We start from the raw sequence: 17,878 nt of genomic DNA on the forward strand, positions 1-17,878 counted from the left end.
GCCTCACACTGCTTATTTTATTCAGACTATAGACTGAATAATGATCAACTATGGAGTCTATATAACAACAAAAATACCCTTCAGTCTCGATTTATCAGGAAGTTTGGCAAGTAGAGACTTTGGAAAATAATGAAAACTGAAAATACAACATATCTTCGTAGTATTATGAAGAAACGGCATGGGATACTGGTATTTGGCATGTGTGGTCGCGCATGCTAGGGCGACGATATAAGCCCCCGGCAGCGGGGCCCAGGCCACTATGAATACTACCTGTCGGGAAAGGGTTAATGTGGAAGGACTGCAGCACCGTCACCATGCTGTCAACAGTCCATACTGCTGCAATGGATGGGATAAGCTGTTGGTGTAAAAGATTACAACATCAGCATGAAGGGTGTGATGTTGGTAATCAGATGGCCAGTTACTATCCCACAACTTGCCGCTCCAAGGTCTTGTACAGGAAGGTCTTTTTCCTTTATGATATGGCCATTGTCAATGCCTGGGCCATCCATCGTGCCTGCCCTGGGATCAGAGGAATCTCAGGAGGCCTTCCAAGTTAGCCTCGCTCTGAGCTGTTGGGGCAGTTCAGAGAAGGGGCCAACTCAACTTGGAGCAGAGCTGCAGCAAGACCACCCACTGCAGTGAGGCATGCTCTTCACAATCAATGACACGCCGTTTCAGAGATCGCTGGCAGCAGGAGGAGGCGATGTCGGGTTTGCTCGGACAAGGTCGCAATAGCACGAATTTATGTGCAGATTGAGGCATCAGACTATGCACCTATGGTTACTCTGAGGTGTGTTATGCTGCCTTGTAATGCGGTGGACATCAAAAAAAATAATTTTTTATTTTAACATGATATATTGGTAAATATGTTACTGAGAGTAATGCACTTGGCATTACAATAGATTCTGGACTCTATACTAAATCTTCCAACCATTGCAACAAGTGTTGAGATTACATTTTAGCTTTATGAGAACACAAAACACCGCATAAACTTCAATATAATCCCAGCCATAAACCCGGAGTTTACGCTCTGATTTGGCCGCCCGCGTGGGTGATGCACACAAGGGTCCCTGGCAGTTTGCTTCTTGGAAAGTAGGGTGTGCAGGACTCCTTGGTGCCTAAGCACTTGTGGAGCCATTTAAGTAAAAAATTAATTACTGAACTAAAATCACAGTAGATGCGGTTGATATATACATGCCATCTCCAGTGGAAATGGGTTAATATTTGACTTTAGGTAAATAAAGATTTGGCTAGATAACTAATGTTTATTTATTTAGACTTTTCTACATTATAAAACCTAACCAATAGCTTAACCTTAAAACCTAAAGTAGGAAGGCATGAATAACCTGCATTTAAATGACAGCACTTCATATCCTGATGCCATATATATATGGTTTGCCATCTTCCCAAGTAACTGAAAATTTAGTAGCTATCCAAGTATATAGAACAGAAGACTTAAAGTAAAATTGTTAAACATATGGAGAAGTTTATAACAGGGACACTGTTTACACTTTTTAGAAAAAGGATTCCCACACCTCTACATCAATTACTTACAAAATACATTTTGGACACTTGGTATGCTCATGTAAGTATATCTCCAAATTATTAACTCAACACTTACTTTCAGATATCACATTTATATGAGTACATGTCATTTATAAGTACCATTTTCATATACTCTTTAATATTATGCAACATACACAACATAGAACAATTTACATAGAGTAATTCAAGCTTGTAAAATTTAAAAATGTGAAACAAGTTTGTGCAACAATGCTGCTTGGATAGAGCACATGAATCATATTTTTTTTTAATTACTTCATACAAAAAAAAAATAATAATACACTAATAATCACTTAGCACATCATATAATCAGTGTGAAAATTGATATGCAATGTTGCTATGAAAGAATCATCCCATCATTCTTTGGTCAGTGTCTTTTCTAGACTCCCCCCAAAGGTAACATATTGGAGCACAGGCAAAACTTAAAGCTTGGCCAGAATCAAACAGTCTCCAAATTTTGTGCAGGTTAGATATATTATTGCTCTCTGTCATTCATTTGTGTGCCAACACCCTGTGCAGAAATTCTCCATGGTGAGGTGCTAACTAAACTCGTTTTGTAACTAAGGTAACTTATTTAAAAGCTAACTACAACTTTATAGAACCAAAATATGATTCAAAACTTAAAAGGGGTTCAGTCAATGCCCATCCTTTTCATATTTTACTCCAACCCATTTTGCTGTCTCAGTATTACATTGAGAAATCAAATTTGGAAACAGTAAAGAAACATACATTTGTTTAATAACGGCATTTTAAACATGCTTGTTTTCTATTCATTAATTCCCTTGCTGTAAAATTCAATACTTTGCTGAAAATACAGAAATTTTATTTATCACATTGATATCCTAATTTGAAAGATTTGATTGTATAATACTATCTATTCTGCACTACGAGCACACACGGAGTCAGCTGATCCGCATGTCTTCAAACTGACTACTGGACGGAGTATGTCTGGAAGGAGGAGGGAGAAAATCATTAGTATCTCATAGATACATAGGATGCAAGATAAAGAAAAAAATTAATAAAAATGTGGCAACATGGAAATTTCTACAATGCCATTCTTTATTTTATGTTGCTTATCAGTCCATTTCAAAATTTGAAATTAATATTCTACATTCCAAAATAATGTAAATTATTATATCCTACAATATCACATGAAATATGTCAAATGTCAATTAGCTACATAACATATACATATATACAACTGATTCAACTAACAAATGTGTTCCCCTGAGTCCTTGTTCTATAAAAGAATTACAACACTGTGTGAAGCAATTCTGGGAAAAGCTTTCCTCAACTCCCTTTTTTCTGAAAGGTTAATTCACTAGCACCTTGTATGATCCTATATAATTTTGTTAAGGCAATCGTTTATCATTGGTTTCTACATTCTACTCTCCTTAAAGGAAATGTTTTTAAGATAAGAACATCCACTTGCCTAAGCATAATTATTTCTAGGAGAGCAATGATTTAATGGACCTTCTCTTATAACCAACAAAGCAACTGAGATTTGAGTTACAAATAATAGAAATAGCCATAAGATTAATAATCTTAACAAAAAAAAAAAATTAAAACCATACTCTGTATTGTTCATTAAACCATAAGCATTTCACCTGTAATGATCATAACAGTACAGACAGGCAACACTCTTGAGTGAGATATTATATTAATACCATGATTTGAATTCCCTCGAAAATGAGTGGATTGTCTGAGGAAGTAAGAGCAAGCTAAAGGCAAACTGACAAGAGGATACAGGAAGCAGAGGGAATAATGCTAAAAGGGTCTGGTAAAAGACGATAGTTGGGAGTTTTATGACGAGGCATCATGAAAGATTTGGTAATCAACTCACTCATATGAACTACAGGCATAATGTAGTTTAACCTCATTTATTAAACCTCTTCAAATAAATAAGTCTTCATTACAAAAAAAAAAAAAAAATACTAATATGATTCTAAATGAAGTCATTTTTATCAAATCACCTTAAGATGAAAGAGCAAAAATCCAAAATTTTGGATAATAAAAAAAATATTATCCACCCCTAAAACTAATACTTTTTATACTGATATCTAAATATATATCAGATTACATTTTAGAAGATATTTATGACATTCTAAGAAAATCTTATGCAAAAAAAAAAAAAAAATCAAAGAATGGATCACTAATCTTCAATAAACTAACCTAACGTAAAAACATATTCAATATTCAGGAAGGTATACATACATGTGTATGTGTATCGACACATGCAACTTGTCGACACAACTTACTAACCATGCATGGGGATGGGGCGCGAACCACACAATCGCTGTCGCTAATAGTCATAAAACTCACTGAAACGCACATAAAATAAGGGTTACTTTCAAGTCAAAAAATTATGCAAACAAGTACTTGCACTTCCGGAAAAGCAATTTCCACAGCATTGCTCATACATTCTGGAGTTCAGAATCATTAGCACCATAACTTTATTCACTGCACTCTGCATTCACAGAGGATATGGCATGTATGTACATACTCTATCTTGCAATCAATTGGTTAAAGGTGTCGTAACCATGTATACCAAAGTACTAACATTTACACTTATGCCGTAACATGAGCTTGATCTGTTTCAGGTTTTGGTACCACACCATGACACACAGGATCTCGCCTCTCCCTGACCTCACCATTGTCAGTATTATCATTGTTATTGACATCATTCATCATTATCATTATACTTTTTTTCTTATTGTTATTATTATTATCATTATCATTACTGTTATTATTATCATTATTATTTTTGTTAATATTATTATTTTTTTTGTTATTATTATTATTATCATTATTATTATTATCATTATCATGATCATTATTATTATATCATTATCATTATTAATTTTACCATTATCACCATTATCAATATCATTACTATTACTGTTACTGTTACAATTATTACTGTTATCATTATCAATATTTTTATCTTTTCTTTGTTGCAATAATTACTTATAACACTGCCTTATTATCATGTTCTTACTCTTATCAATATTATTGTTGTTACAATTACTACCACCATTACACCATAATGGCAGTTGTTAGAATAGTAATAATAATCATCATCATTATAATCATTGCTATTAACAAGTTATCATCATCTTTATCATTACGGCCTATATATGCTGCTTTCACACATGTTTTGCGCAGCTGAATATGCTTGGCACTGCAGTTTCGGATCTGTGAATGTTGCAAGTTTGGCGTATACATGGTTAGTAAGACAACCTTCCTACATTATAAACATTTTAAAACATTTATAATTATGCATGATATTGAGAAGAATCTTATGCAGTATCCATAAATAATTATAATGCATTAGGTTAAACAAAGGAAGATAAAATCTCACAAAATAAATAGAACAAACAAGCACTAAAAACAGTATCAAATAACTGTGTATCTGAATTCCAAAAATATATGAGCAAAAAGTGCAGCATCATAACAAAGCAATATCTGTCAATGACTTGGTTATACTGTGAGGGATAAAGCAATCTTCAGTCACTACATTATGAACATAAATTTTAGTGATACATTATACATAAGGGTGCCTAAAACTGCAGACCTCCTGTGTATTATACACTTTATTTAGATAACATTTTCAAAAGAAAATAAAAATCACAAAGCCAATGTGAAATTCAGACAGAGTAAAACAACAGAATACAAAATATAGAAAAAATTAAACAAACTCATTGAACGTAACATTGTTCTACCTCAAGACAATCTACTACAGTTTGATAAAGAATCAAGTGAGGTCCCAGAATCTTTTTGATTCTCTACAAAGAGAAGCTCTAAAATGTATGTTCATTTTATACAAATTTCCAAAAATCTGTATTCAAGGAATATAATGCCATGCAGTAAATAAAACTACATACGCAAGATGCATTCAGACAAACTTGTATACACATTTGTGCTTTAGCTTTTGTATTTCTTAAATCTTCCATTAAATATTACATAATATATATCACATATTACTCTTCATATTTGATGTATCATGTGTGTGTGAATGCACATGTATCAATGTAAGTATAAAAATGGATGCAGAACCTTTTTTTTTCTTACAGTTAGTAACAAAGATTCCATTTTTCACATCAAATAAGTGTTAATATCAATTATTAACATTTTGAAATTGTGTTATGGCAATTACAGTAAGCTCTGGCAATAAAAGAAATACAACTTTATACTGATATCTATACAACTCTGAGAACTTAGTCTGGCAGTTCCTCCCTGTATTCCCTAGACAGCATAAAAAGGCACATTTCAACAGCAAATGTAAGTGTACTACTAATAAAATACATCCTGTTCTCTCAGTAATAATTTGAACGAAGGAATGTATTCTCATTTTCTCATTAGCATTTATTTGTATTTGAAAGGGTTACTACAAAATCTGAAAAATGGTTATTTACAAATGGAAAAGAAACCCTTACATTCATATTTTTCCCTAGTATCACTTTAAGCTAGGCACTCACAGTCACAAGTAAATGCCTAAATATCAAAGCCTTTTGGAAAAAAGTACAGCTCTTTTTCTTGCCTGACACTCAAAATGAAAGGCCTGAGTATAACTTCTCATAGTATATGTTGCTTACTTAGTAGTTACAAAGCTTGCAAGGGATCCAACAAAAACAAAAAAATCATGTTTCAAACCTGTTGCCAACATTGCTACCCATAGGGACACGACGGGAAGATGCCTGGCGTTGCCGTGAGAGGAAGGACTGACCTTGGTCCATCGTGGTGAGCCGCTGATTTATCATCTGCCTGTGCATTTGCATGCCCTGAAAGGAAAATCAAATCCATAATTCACTATGATACTACTGATCAAAAGCCATTGCAAAAAGTTCTCTTATACTTAATAAAGATGAAGGTATGAAACTACTCATAAGTTTATATTATCCCTGGGATCCAGGTGACATCATGAAAAATTTTGGCTGAGGGCCAGGTGACAGGAATATGCAGTCAGGGGGAGTAAACTCAATGAGCATTTAGGAAGGAGCTCTAGCATTATTTCTATCGGTAAACAAGTGTGGAATGTATCATCCATGAGCCATAGCTGGAAGAGCATCAGTTCCAGGGAGTATACTATTTCCATACTCATGATCTTAGTCCTACTTTTGATGACCAGTAGCACAGGAAGTGAATATTAGGGAAAAAAAACAAAATAACCAAATTATGCTTATTGTTATTGTTATTGCGCAAAGTTATAAAACTACCTAGAGAGATGATACGGTGTCTGTGCAAGTAAAACACTCTATTACCATTTTGATGCAGTATATCAAAAGGACAAATATAGACCTTGAAAAATGGCAAAAAAGCAAAAAATGAGTATGCACAACTAGATAATAACTCTGCAAAGGGCAATCAGAGTCTTGACACTGAACACAACTGTCTGTGTGGGCCAGGCCTACAAGCCACACACCCAGGAGGGCTGCCACTCAAGTAAGACTAATGCCTGGATTTTGGGCCATTTTGTGGAGGCAGCAAGGCACCTGGATCTAACAGGTTAATATTATACTCACTGCATGCAAATGGAATGATTATAGGCCATGTCCTATGTAATTTTAGTTTATCAATTGTGTTTATACAGTGATTAGTCACCAAGGAGTCAATTACTAGTTCTACCTATAACCTGTTTACACTTTTCCTTGATTTTCCAACAGAATTTTATATTCTTCTTCTTCTCAAGTGCCCTGTCCCACAAGGACGTTGGCGATCATGGATTTCCACCTCTTTCTGTCTTTTGTGGTATTCAAAAATTCTCGTTCCGTTATACTTGTCCATCTACTTATGCTTGCTGTTTGAATAGTCTTTGTCTGCCCCTGCTTCGTTTTCCATCGATCTTGCCTGTCATGCTAAGATGTTCTAGCTCTTCCTTTCGCATTACGTGTCCCAAAAATTCCAACTGTCTCTTTCAGATACTCTTCAGAAGAAAATGCTTTGTTCCTGCTCTCTCCAGCACTTCCTGGTTTGACATTTTATCTGTCCAAGATATTCTCATCATTCTCCTGAGAAACCATATTTCTGCCGATTCAATTCGTTTCTCCATACCCTGTGAAATAGTCCAGCATTCGCTACCATACGTGAGGATGGAAAACACATAACCGTTCAGCATTCTGATTTTTGTTGACATAGAAATTTTGTTGTTCTTCATTATTTTGCCCAGTTTTTCAAGTGCAGCTTTTGCCATTCCAATTCGTCTTCTGATTTCTTGATCATATTTGCCATCTTCCGTTATCATGCTGCCATGATAGTTGAATTTCTGTACTTGTTTTATCAAGATGTCACCAATCCGTATCTTACATTGTTTAGCAACTTTTTGTTTGCTGATTACCATACATTCTGTCTTTCTACAGTTTATGGTAAGCCCCTTCTTTTCGCTGGCTTCAACCACTTTGTCTAGTATCTCTTGCAGCTTCTCTTCTGACTCTGCAATTAACACCATATTGAACGGAGTAGAATTTTTATCACATGGCTCATTAGGCTAATCGTTCTGTGTAATTAACATTCAATTGCGCCAGTTTCTTGGGGAGGGCTATGAAAATAGATTTGCTGAGATCTTCTGGGATTTGTCTGCTGTCATATACCTCGTTCAAAACTTTGGTAAGCTTCTCTATACCAAAGTCTTCCAGTACAACAATCATCTCGGTGACGACTTCATCAGATCCTGCAGTCTTATTCCTCTTCATTTTTTGTAATGCGCCTCTAACTTCGGGCCCTCGATGGCCTTTCTTATTTCTGGTTTGTTGCCCCTATAATCTGCAAAAAGTTCACCGATGTATTTGGTCCAGCGTTCAAGGATTTTGTCCTTTTCCATTAAGACTTCTCCATTCTTGGATCTTATGCATCCTGTAGAAGAACAACCTTTGAAAACTGTTACTTCCTTAATCTTTCTGTACATTGCGCCTGGTTCGTTGGTTTTGTGTCTTTCAATTTCTTCACATTGTTCATTAAGCCAGATCTCTTTAGCTTCTCTACATTTCCTTCTTATTCCTTTGCTCGCTTGCTTGTACTCGCTGCTTCCGCGGTTTTAAAGCTGTTGCCTAGAGCGCATTCTGTCCAAGATTTCATTCATCATCCACTTGCTCTTTGACTTTTTCTCACATTTAGGTATAAGTTCTTTTGCTACCGATACCAGCGCCTCTTTAAATGTTTCCCACTTAGTATTTCCTTGGTCTTCAAGCAAATTAAATCGATTTTGAACAGCCACCGCATATTCTTCTCGAATGGTTTGTTTTTTCAATAAAGCACTATAATCCGTTCTTGGTGTTGTCTTTCCTTTCTTGATTGTCTTAAGCTTAACCTTTAAATTTTATATTAAGTAACTATATTTATTGTTATCAGTATTTAAGTAACATTATACTAATAATGATATCCATAACAATAATAACAGTATTGATATTAAGAGCATTAAAAGAATAAAAAATCTTCAAATTCAAAGTACAGGAAAATCAGGTGCAGTCACTAGGACCTACTAATTGACATGGTGGCTGTGCCCTTGTTGAGCAATCTGTGTGCAACAAAATTCACAAAAGTCTATGGCTGACAATACAAACTCACAACCACTAGGTTTAAAATTATTAACCAAAATATACTTTCCCATTGGTTATGCCCCTAATCTGATAAACTACTGCAAAAAAAAGAGATTAAAACCTTTTGTGGTAGAGCAGCTTTAAAATTCATTACAAATTAATCTTGCTTTCAAAGTTCTTATACTAAATTCTTAGCACAGAAAAATAAATAAATCTTAAAAAAAAAAAAAATAATAATAATAATAATAATAATAATAATAATAGTAATAACAATAACAATAATAATAATAAATAAATAGAGTGCAAAGATGAAACTGCAAACATTTGGATAGACTTCGGCCCCCATGTTTTTTCTCTCAACTTACAAAATTGTAGAAGGCAGTGGTAATCAGCTTTTCTTCCATATCACGTATCATTTTGGTCTTCTCATTTTCACGCTGAAATGAAATTCAAAAATAAGTTGACATTCCTCAAAGTACTGCCTATGATCCATCATGGTGAGTATGAAAAGAATTTGATAGAAAATTTACTTTGTAACCATTTTAACTGCTCTCTCACTCTCACCTCCAAATTCTCAATAATGCGTTCCTTTTCATGGATGGTCGACCTGAGGTTTGAGACATCAGGAACCAGAGCTGGGTTGTGCTTGGGGTCAAGTGTCTTGATGACAGACTTGGCCTTCCCAAGATACTTTTTGTACCTCTCTTCCATGGCTGCCATCTCACTTTCCTTCTTTGCAAGACTTTCTTCCAGTGATGCAATCCTCTCACCTTTCGCAAGAGGGATATATTAACATCACACTAATACAGAAGTATTAGTCATACTTCAGTCACACTCCATAATGTGTAATATGTGGAGATACACATAATATGTCTGCATATAGAATAGATAATGCAAATAAGTTCTGAAAAATCATTAACATAAACCAGCTTTTTCCAATCTTATGCGACAGACATAAACCTCTTGATGACTTTCAAATTCAGATACCCCCTAAAAAGGTATAAAATATTTCTAAATAGGAGAAGATGAAATATAAACTTACTTTGCTCTGCCATCTTTCTATCTACATCACCATTCTTTCCTCCTGCAGACCTTGATGGTGATGCTGCAGCCATGGCCATAGGAGCCATAACTGATGATGCCTTTGCCTCTTCCACCTCACTCTCTAGCTCCATAATGCGATGATTCAGTTGTCTGCCAGGAGGTTCAAGTCAAGTGTAAGCTAAAGATTCTGGGTTCAAAAAGGTATTTCAATTTTCAGGTAAAAAAATATTGGACCTCAAGAGAAAAGTTGCCCTGGAAATTTTTCTGTCTCTTCAACAGTCTATAAAGATTTCTTTGTCAGTTTCTCAATTCTTAGATCAATTTTCTATGTAAAAAATACACATGTGAATTCCTCTGTACATTTCCTATGTACATTCCTTTTGTAAATTCTCTATAAATAACACCTTCTACACAGACAAAAGTACATTTACGGTCTTCCCATTTTCTCTAAACCTGCTATAACAGAAGGGAGTTTTGTCATCTTTAATAGCTCAGAAGTTGAGCTACACCTGATGACTAAATTCATTAGTATAACCATTTAACTGAAAAAATAACAAGAAGCGATCCATGGACTCAACACCCTTTCACGTGCATTTTCAAACCACCAACCCTGGCTTCTTCAGACTCATAAGAAACTTGTAATAAATAAGAAGCAAAATGAAAAATGCACAGTATTACCTGGAAAAAGACAATTCTCACACACAAAAAAAATACAAGGCATAAGTTGTGAAATTTATCTACAGTTAAAAAAAAAGGCAAAAAATAAATAAATAAAAGTAAACTCCCTGCAGAAAGAAAACATATTCATATCAAATACTTAAGAATTCATTAAAAAGTTTGCCAGATATCAGTCATAAAAAAATATCAGTTACAGCCTGTACACATAACTATGCATATTCGTAACACTTGCCTCTGCATTTGAATTTCAACTCGAGTGCAATTGAGAACTGGGATACCATACACTGTATACACACCCATGCATGCATACAGCCCACACATAGACATCAAAAAGAAAGTTTTTTATCCTGATAACATTACTTAATACTATTTCTTCCATTTCCACCAAGATAAGGACATTTCACAAATTAAGTACATAGGAGTACAGTTTATTTCCTTGGCTGCAGTGATTCTTTTAGGTCTTTCACTGGTGTAATCAAGTCAATATTAATTTTTTTTTTTGAAAAAACGTCTATGAAGGACACATCATGCTATAAAAGTACATAAATATTGCCAAAGCTGCCTACAAAAGAGACACATGAATAATATTTGTTTTCCATGTTTGTAATCCTGTTGTCAGATATCAAGACTGAACACAGATACAACAATCAGTATTCATTATCCACTGTATTTTTCCTAGGATAAAGCTCATGTGACAATCCTTACTTTTGGTATTTACAAAAGCATTCTCCTGTAAATAAATTTGGATTTTCCGGTATGGTAATGCTATCCTTTAGAGCATTATGCCATGGTCAACATAGATCATCATAGTAAAAATTCAGTATTCATATATATGGAAGTATCTTAAAGAAAATATAGAGAATGTCCTAAAACCATACTTCAAACCTTTAGCATTCAATCAATGCCTGTGTTATAATGACATTTTTCAGATATGTAGGTAAATACCTGCCAGATGTAAACACTGCTATTCAAATACGTCTTATGAGCTCAAGTTGTAGGATCACTTATTTTCACTGATCACTGATTTCACATCCAAAATCACATATCAATCCATTTTGCATTTATTTTTAGAAAGGTTATTTGGTACCATAATAATTTTGTACAAATAGGCAATTCAATTTTTCACATTCACATGTGGTGCCATCATCTTTGGCAAAACTCATCCCAACCTCTTTCTACAGGCTCCACTAGTTTGTTTTTTTTGCAGATTTCCATCCCTTTTTCATGAAGAAACCAGTGAACTGGCAATTCTTACTTTTTTCTTTTCCATAGCTACTGAAGAAAGATAGGTTGCCACCTTTTGTTCTGTTCTACTAGTGGGCATGTTGGGGGCCAAAAATATATAACTGAGCAGTTCAGGCAGCTGTTTTATGACAAATATTCACACACCCACTGAGAGTTTTTAACAGCAAACCAGTGCATGTTTCTTTATCTCCAGTCAGTGCACAGTAGCACCCTTCATGCCATAAATAAACAATAAACCTATCTCTTGGTACCTAGGCTTACTGTTCTTTTACTGATACAAGTCCATTGAGTATTTTACTCAAGGAAACTTTCTCTCTTCATCAGAACACTTGAGCAATGTGTCATTAGATATATAAGTGATACTCTTAAGAGATAACAAAAAAACATAATCAGGCAAAGCAAGAGCAGCAAATGGGCTGTGGACCACATTCAAGCATCTGATGGGCCTCATGCACTTCAAGTACTATATGTTTAACAGCTGTTTATTACACTTTTTATATCATGTAAGAATACAGTAATGCAATTTTGTATTCATCAGTTTCATAGTTTCTATATATTTTGCAATTCTCAATTTATTTCAAAGGCTTTCATCAAAAAAGCCTGACACTGTTGTATAATCCACCTCAAACAAACTCAGTAAGAAAAAATATATGCTTTTTATTCACTGGTAATATCAGAAAAAAATCTTTTTCAGCAAGATGCAACACTTAGAACTATAGCATGTATCTACCTTCCAATATTTTAAAATAATCTTTATGCAGAAATCTTTTGGTCATACCATAGCATTTCCATAACATTTTTATCCATTTAGTTGGGTGCACATATCTTTCAATTATTATATCAATTTTCAATGGCTGGAAAATAGAAGCAAACTTTCCTTTTTGGATAAAGTTGTGTTGCAACTTTTATCCAGTCCAAAACCCATTCATCTAATAAGGGAAAATTGTTTCTATGTACCAAACAATGCTTTCCCAAAGGATGCTTTCCAGTAACCATGTGCAAGGACCTGACAATATATTTTTGTTTATGTTTTGTTGTTGTGTTATCTGAAAAATAAGTGTACTGGTTTTCTTTCATGGTTGGGAATTATTAATTTGGTGATGATAAAGTCCTGTGTTCCTTTTAAATTCAAGTTACATTCATATATTACACAAGCTCTCTATTCAAGAGCCAATACTGCTGGAAGTTTGTTTTGCAGTATCACAACAGTAAATCAATACTTAAATATTGTAGGAGTCACCCATTGAAGAAACACACTGAATACTAGCTATAACCCAATTAAATCTTCTTTCTTTTTGTTTCACTTTCTGGAGTTCCAAATTATGGTTATGTGTCTGTTAGCCACACTGATGTGTACAACTTAAGGAATAAATGCAATTACATCAGTGTCCTCATTATGAGGAAAAAACAGATGCAAACTTCCATCAGGAAATGAAAAATTTTACAATAAAACTAAATAACCTGAAGTTCAGTTTCCAGCTCCTTACAGCCTAGTCCAAGGACAGGCTCCGATATTTATTCTTACACTCTGTTACTGTAGATGATGATTTAACTTATTCTTGTTCAATAACATAGATATGCTGCAATTATTTGGAATCAATGCATGCCAAGTACTCAACATTACACAAAAATGTCACCACATCATTGATATTGACCTTTATTCTTCCTGCAAACTGTTATTCAGTAAGGTGCATAAAATTAATATCCCTTGTCCTTTCCAAGAACTCATTAAGTTTCTTTCTAAAGTGCTTGTGTATTTTCTTATATAGGTCTTGCACCCCTAGCAAACAATATCAAAATGCTCCGATTCCAATTTGATATTGCAGACATGAAACTTTTATTACATACTCATAAATTACTGAGGTATCTGAAAGACTAATCTATTAGTGACCATATCATATGTTCTCTTCTGCTGGAACTGTCCTCTTATTTTTCCTTGAAATCAGTAAAAATATAAAGTATAAAAAATGTTTATATTACAGGTTCATAAGTGCTTGCCACTCACTGCAATCAATACTCCTGTACAATACTCAGCCTTCCTCATCATGCACAAATCATTAACAGCTTCTAAATATGTTTCACTTGTTCTGAACAGCATTGTTTTATAACCAATTTTAAGCCAGATGATATATTAGAGTGCTAAGATCTTAGCACCTTCCAAGGATGTACTTTCCATATCAGTAAAATGGGTATAAGGTAAGATAACACTTTTCCATTCAGTACACATATCCTGAATGACTTGACGAGTGAGAAGATATGGATTTTTAGGACAAGTGAGAAGAGATCAATATTTTTTGCGGTGTTTTGTAAGATGGGTTGTACAGCACAAAATGTGTTCCACTTTCTATTGGAAATGTAGCAACAGCATTATCAGGAAGAAATTCCACTGAAAGAAAAACTTGTGCACCGTACAAAAGAGGGGAAAAAGTGTCTTAGCTTGATTAGCACAGATTTACATGTTTAATATCTTATGCACACATCCAGCACCTTATATTTCAACAGTGCAAATAATTACCATAATATACTGTTCCTCACAAATTTCATCAGCACATCTTAAAATAACACCATAAACACTACCATACAATTCCGGACCTTGATAAATCAGATGAAATAAAGTTTTGTATGGGTACCTCACAATTCCTTCCATCTCATATGACACCAGTTTCTGTTTCACACTATATTAACTAATTCTTGTTTTTATTAGCTTCATGTGTACAGATAATCAACAACTCCAGCCAATCACAGAAAGTAGGAAATATTTCTTCAGTTAAATATATTTGTTCCCAGTCATATTAATGTTGTTATACTCTTTGTGGGACAATTGCCCAAACCATTTTCACACCAACAGCTGCCAGTCTCAAGTATAGGCAACAACATGGCCAAGTTGTAATCTGAATAATCCTTGTTCACGTCCATAGCAAAAACACCTGGAAAACCAGGTAAATTGATGCTCATGGCCAAAGGACCTCATGGTATATCTTCTTCATCTGATACAACTTTGCATCAGTGAGAACTAATTCATGCTTCAAAAATACTTACTCATTTCACCAGTTTCTCATATTCCTTCTCGAGCAGTAGTTCTTTCACTTTATAGGTTCAAAAGGAAATGCACGCAAAATATTTACATTTTGTAGGTATTATAGATCAACCAGACCAACACTTGCTGATCACTAAAGCAAAACTGAAGTTTCTTGTTAAATCCTAAAGAAGCACCAGAATTGCACCAAAATGTATAATCACATTTTTCCATCACTTTAATGATGATGAAATAAAGATGAATATTCTATCTTAAATAAAGATATTCACTGATACTCAAAGAATACTGTGCAGTCGTCATGTTCCAATGAAAACTGATTCAACCATGAATGATTCGCAATGATGCAGTCCGCCAGCAGCAGCGCATTTCACACTTCCCAGGTACTTTCAAATATATCATTTACTAACATGTACAGTTCCAAATAAAACAGTAAGATTTCAGTATAAATTATTGTACAGGTAAACCACATCACTGTGCTACAATTAAATACTTAAGCAAACATAGGGGCATCATATAACCTTTTGTATAATTAATAGGACAAACTGTACCACATATCTATCTTCCATTGCCTGAAGACATTTTATTACATCTGGGCAAAGATTTCACTGATGCCAGGCAACATATAATCACGTCATGCACCTGGGTACCGGCAGCTGGGATGATGTGTCAGGAGCCCAGCCATGAGCCAGAGAATAGCCCAGGTCAAAGCAGCACACCTCTGCCTCACCAACTTTTAATTTTTCCATTTTTTAATGTGCGGGTTAAACAGTGGCGCGGAGACAAATATATTAAAAATATTGTAATTTCCAATATCTCCACACCTCTAATGCCCCTTTTTCATTTATATTTCTTCTCCATACTATTACTCACACTATTATGAATATCATTATCTGTATAGTGCAACAGAGAAAATGACTAAAGAGAAAAATATTACAAAAGATACTGGTCTCTGGAGAAAAGCAGTGCATGTATGCACGAATGTTTGTGTATATGTATATATGTATACATGTATATAGGTAGGTAGGTAGGTAGGTAGGTAGGTAGGTAGGTAGGTAGGTAGGTAGGTAGTAGGTAGGTAGGTAGGTAGGTAGGTAGGTAGATAGGTAGGTAGGTAGGTAGGTAGGTAGGTAGGTAGGTAGGTAGGTAGGTAGGTAGGTAGGTAGGTAGGTAGGTAGGTAGGTAGGTAGGTTGGTTGGTTGGTTCTAGTACCTGTTGAGTTGTCAATTTTCATGTCTTCTTTCTGTAACCTTTCTGAAATTTTCTATTCTGATACCAAATAATTTTCTGTGACATATAGTTATATAAGCAAATAGTTTAAGCATTTCCTTACATTTTCATAAATCTAGTAATCATTCATAAATGTTCACTATAATATTTTCTGTTTTATTTTTCATTTAGCAATATTTGATGTATATTTCACACATACTTCTCTTAACCAGAGTAAGCAAACTGAATTGAATACCTTTTCAGTCATTTTCCTGTAAGACCTTGTAGATTCACACAGAGAAATATCATATGAACAAAAGACTGGGAAAAGCAAGTTCAGAAAAGTTCACTACTGCTATTTCAAGATATCAATTTACTTCAGTTCTACTCCTGGTCAAAGCAATTAAGCATTTTCCTGAATGACTTGACGAGTGAGAAGATATGGATTTTTAGGACAAGTGAGAAGAGATCAATATTTTTTGCGGTGTTTTGTAAGATGGGTTGTACAGCACAAAATGTGTTCCACTTTCTATTGGAAATGTAGCAACAGCATTATCAGGAAGAAATTCCACTGAAAGAAAAACTTGTGCACCGTACAAAAGAGGGGAAAAAGTGTCTTAGCTTGATTAGCACAGATTTACATGTTTAATATCTTATGCACACATCCAGCACCTTATATTTCAACAGTGCAAATAATTACCATAATATACTGTTCCTCACAAATTTCATCAGCACATCTTAAAATAACACCATAAACACTACCATACAATTCCGGACCTTGATAAATCAGATGAAATAAAGTTTTGTATGGGTACCTCACAATTCCTTCCATCTCATATGACACCAGTTTCTGTTTCACACTATATTAACTAATTCTTGTTTTTATTAGCTTCATGTGTACAGATAATCAACAACTCCAGCCAATCACAGAAAGTAGGAAATATTTCTTCAGTTAAATATATTTGTTCCCAGTCATATTAATGTTGTTATACTCTTTGTGGGACAATTGCCCAAACCATTTTCACACCAACAGCTGCCAGTCTCAAGTATAGGCAACAACATGGCCAAGTTGTAATCTGAATAATCCTTGTTCACGTCCATAGCAAAAACACCTGGAAAACCAGGTAAATTGATGCTCATGGCCAAAGGACCTCATGGTATATCTTCTTCATCTGATACAACTTTGCATCAGTGAGAACTAATTCATGCTTCAAAAATACTTACTCATTTCACCAGTTTCTCATATTCCTTCTCGAGCAGTAGTTCTTTCACTTTATAGGTTCAAAAGGAAATGCACGCAAAATATTTACATTTTGTAGGTATTATAGATCAACCAGACCAACACTTGCTGATCACTAAAGCAAAACTGAAGTTTCTTGTTAAATCCTAAAGAAGCACCAGAATTGCACCAAAATGTATAATCACATTTTTCCATCACTTTAATGATGATGAAATAAAGATGAATATTCTATCTTAAATAAAGATATTCACTGATACTCAAAGAATACTGTGCAGTCGTCATGTTCCAATGAAAACTGATTCAACCATGAATGATTCGCAATGATGCAGTCCG

At 34.5% G+C, this 17,878-nt stretch overlaps 1 protein-coding gene across 2 annotated transcripts in view; it reads right to left on the reverse strand.

The window, feature by feature from the left end:
• Positions 1-1,251: 1,251 nt before the first annotated feature.
• LOC119578877 (protein Hook homolog 3-like) overlaps positions 1,252-17,878 on the reverse strand; it is a 137,848-nt gene continuing 121,221 nt past the window's right edge. Inside the window, exons 13-18 of one of the 2 annotated variants that reach the window (XM_037926534.1) lie at positions 10,138-10,289; positions 9,660-9,865; positions 9,461-9,532; positions 6,217-6,344; positions 3,826-3,884; positions 1,668-2,511 (exon numbers count right to left, since the gene is read on the reverse strand). In XM_037926534.1, the coding sequence (XP_037782462.1) occupies positions 3,866-3,884; positions 6,217-6,344; positions 9,461-9,532; positions 9,660-9,865; positions 10,138-10,289 (577 nt within the window). In that variant the 3' untranslated portion in view covers positions 1,668-2,511; positions 3,826-3,865. Of the gene's footprint in view, positions 2,512-3,825; positions 3,885-6,216; positions 6,345-9,460; positions 9,533-9,659; positions 9,866-10,137; positions 10,290-17,878 lie in introns of both variants that reach the window. The other variant, XM_037926533.1, reaches the window with a different exon arrangement.

Source organism: Penaeus monodon, chromosome 11 (genome assembly GCF_015228065.2).
Source record: "Penaeus monodon isolate SGIC_2016 chromosome 11, NSTDA_Pmon_1, whole genome shotgun sequence".
NCBI classification, from domain to species: domain Eukaryota; kingdom Metazoa; phylum Arthropoda; class Malacostraca; order Decapoda; family Penaeidae; genus Penaeus; species Penaeus monodon.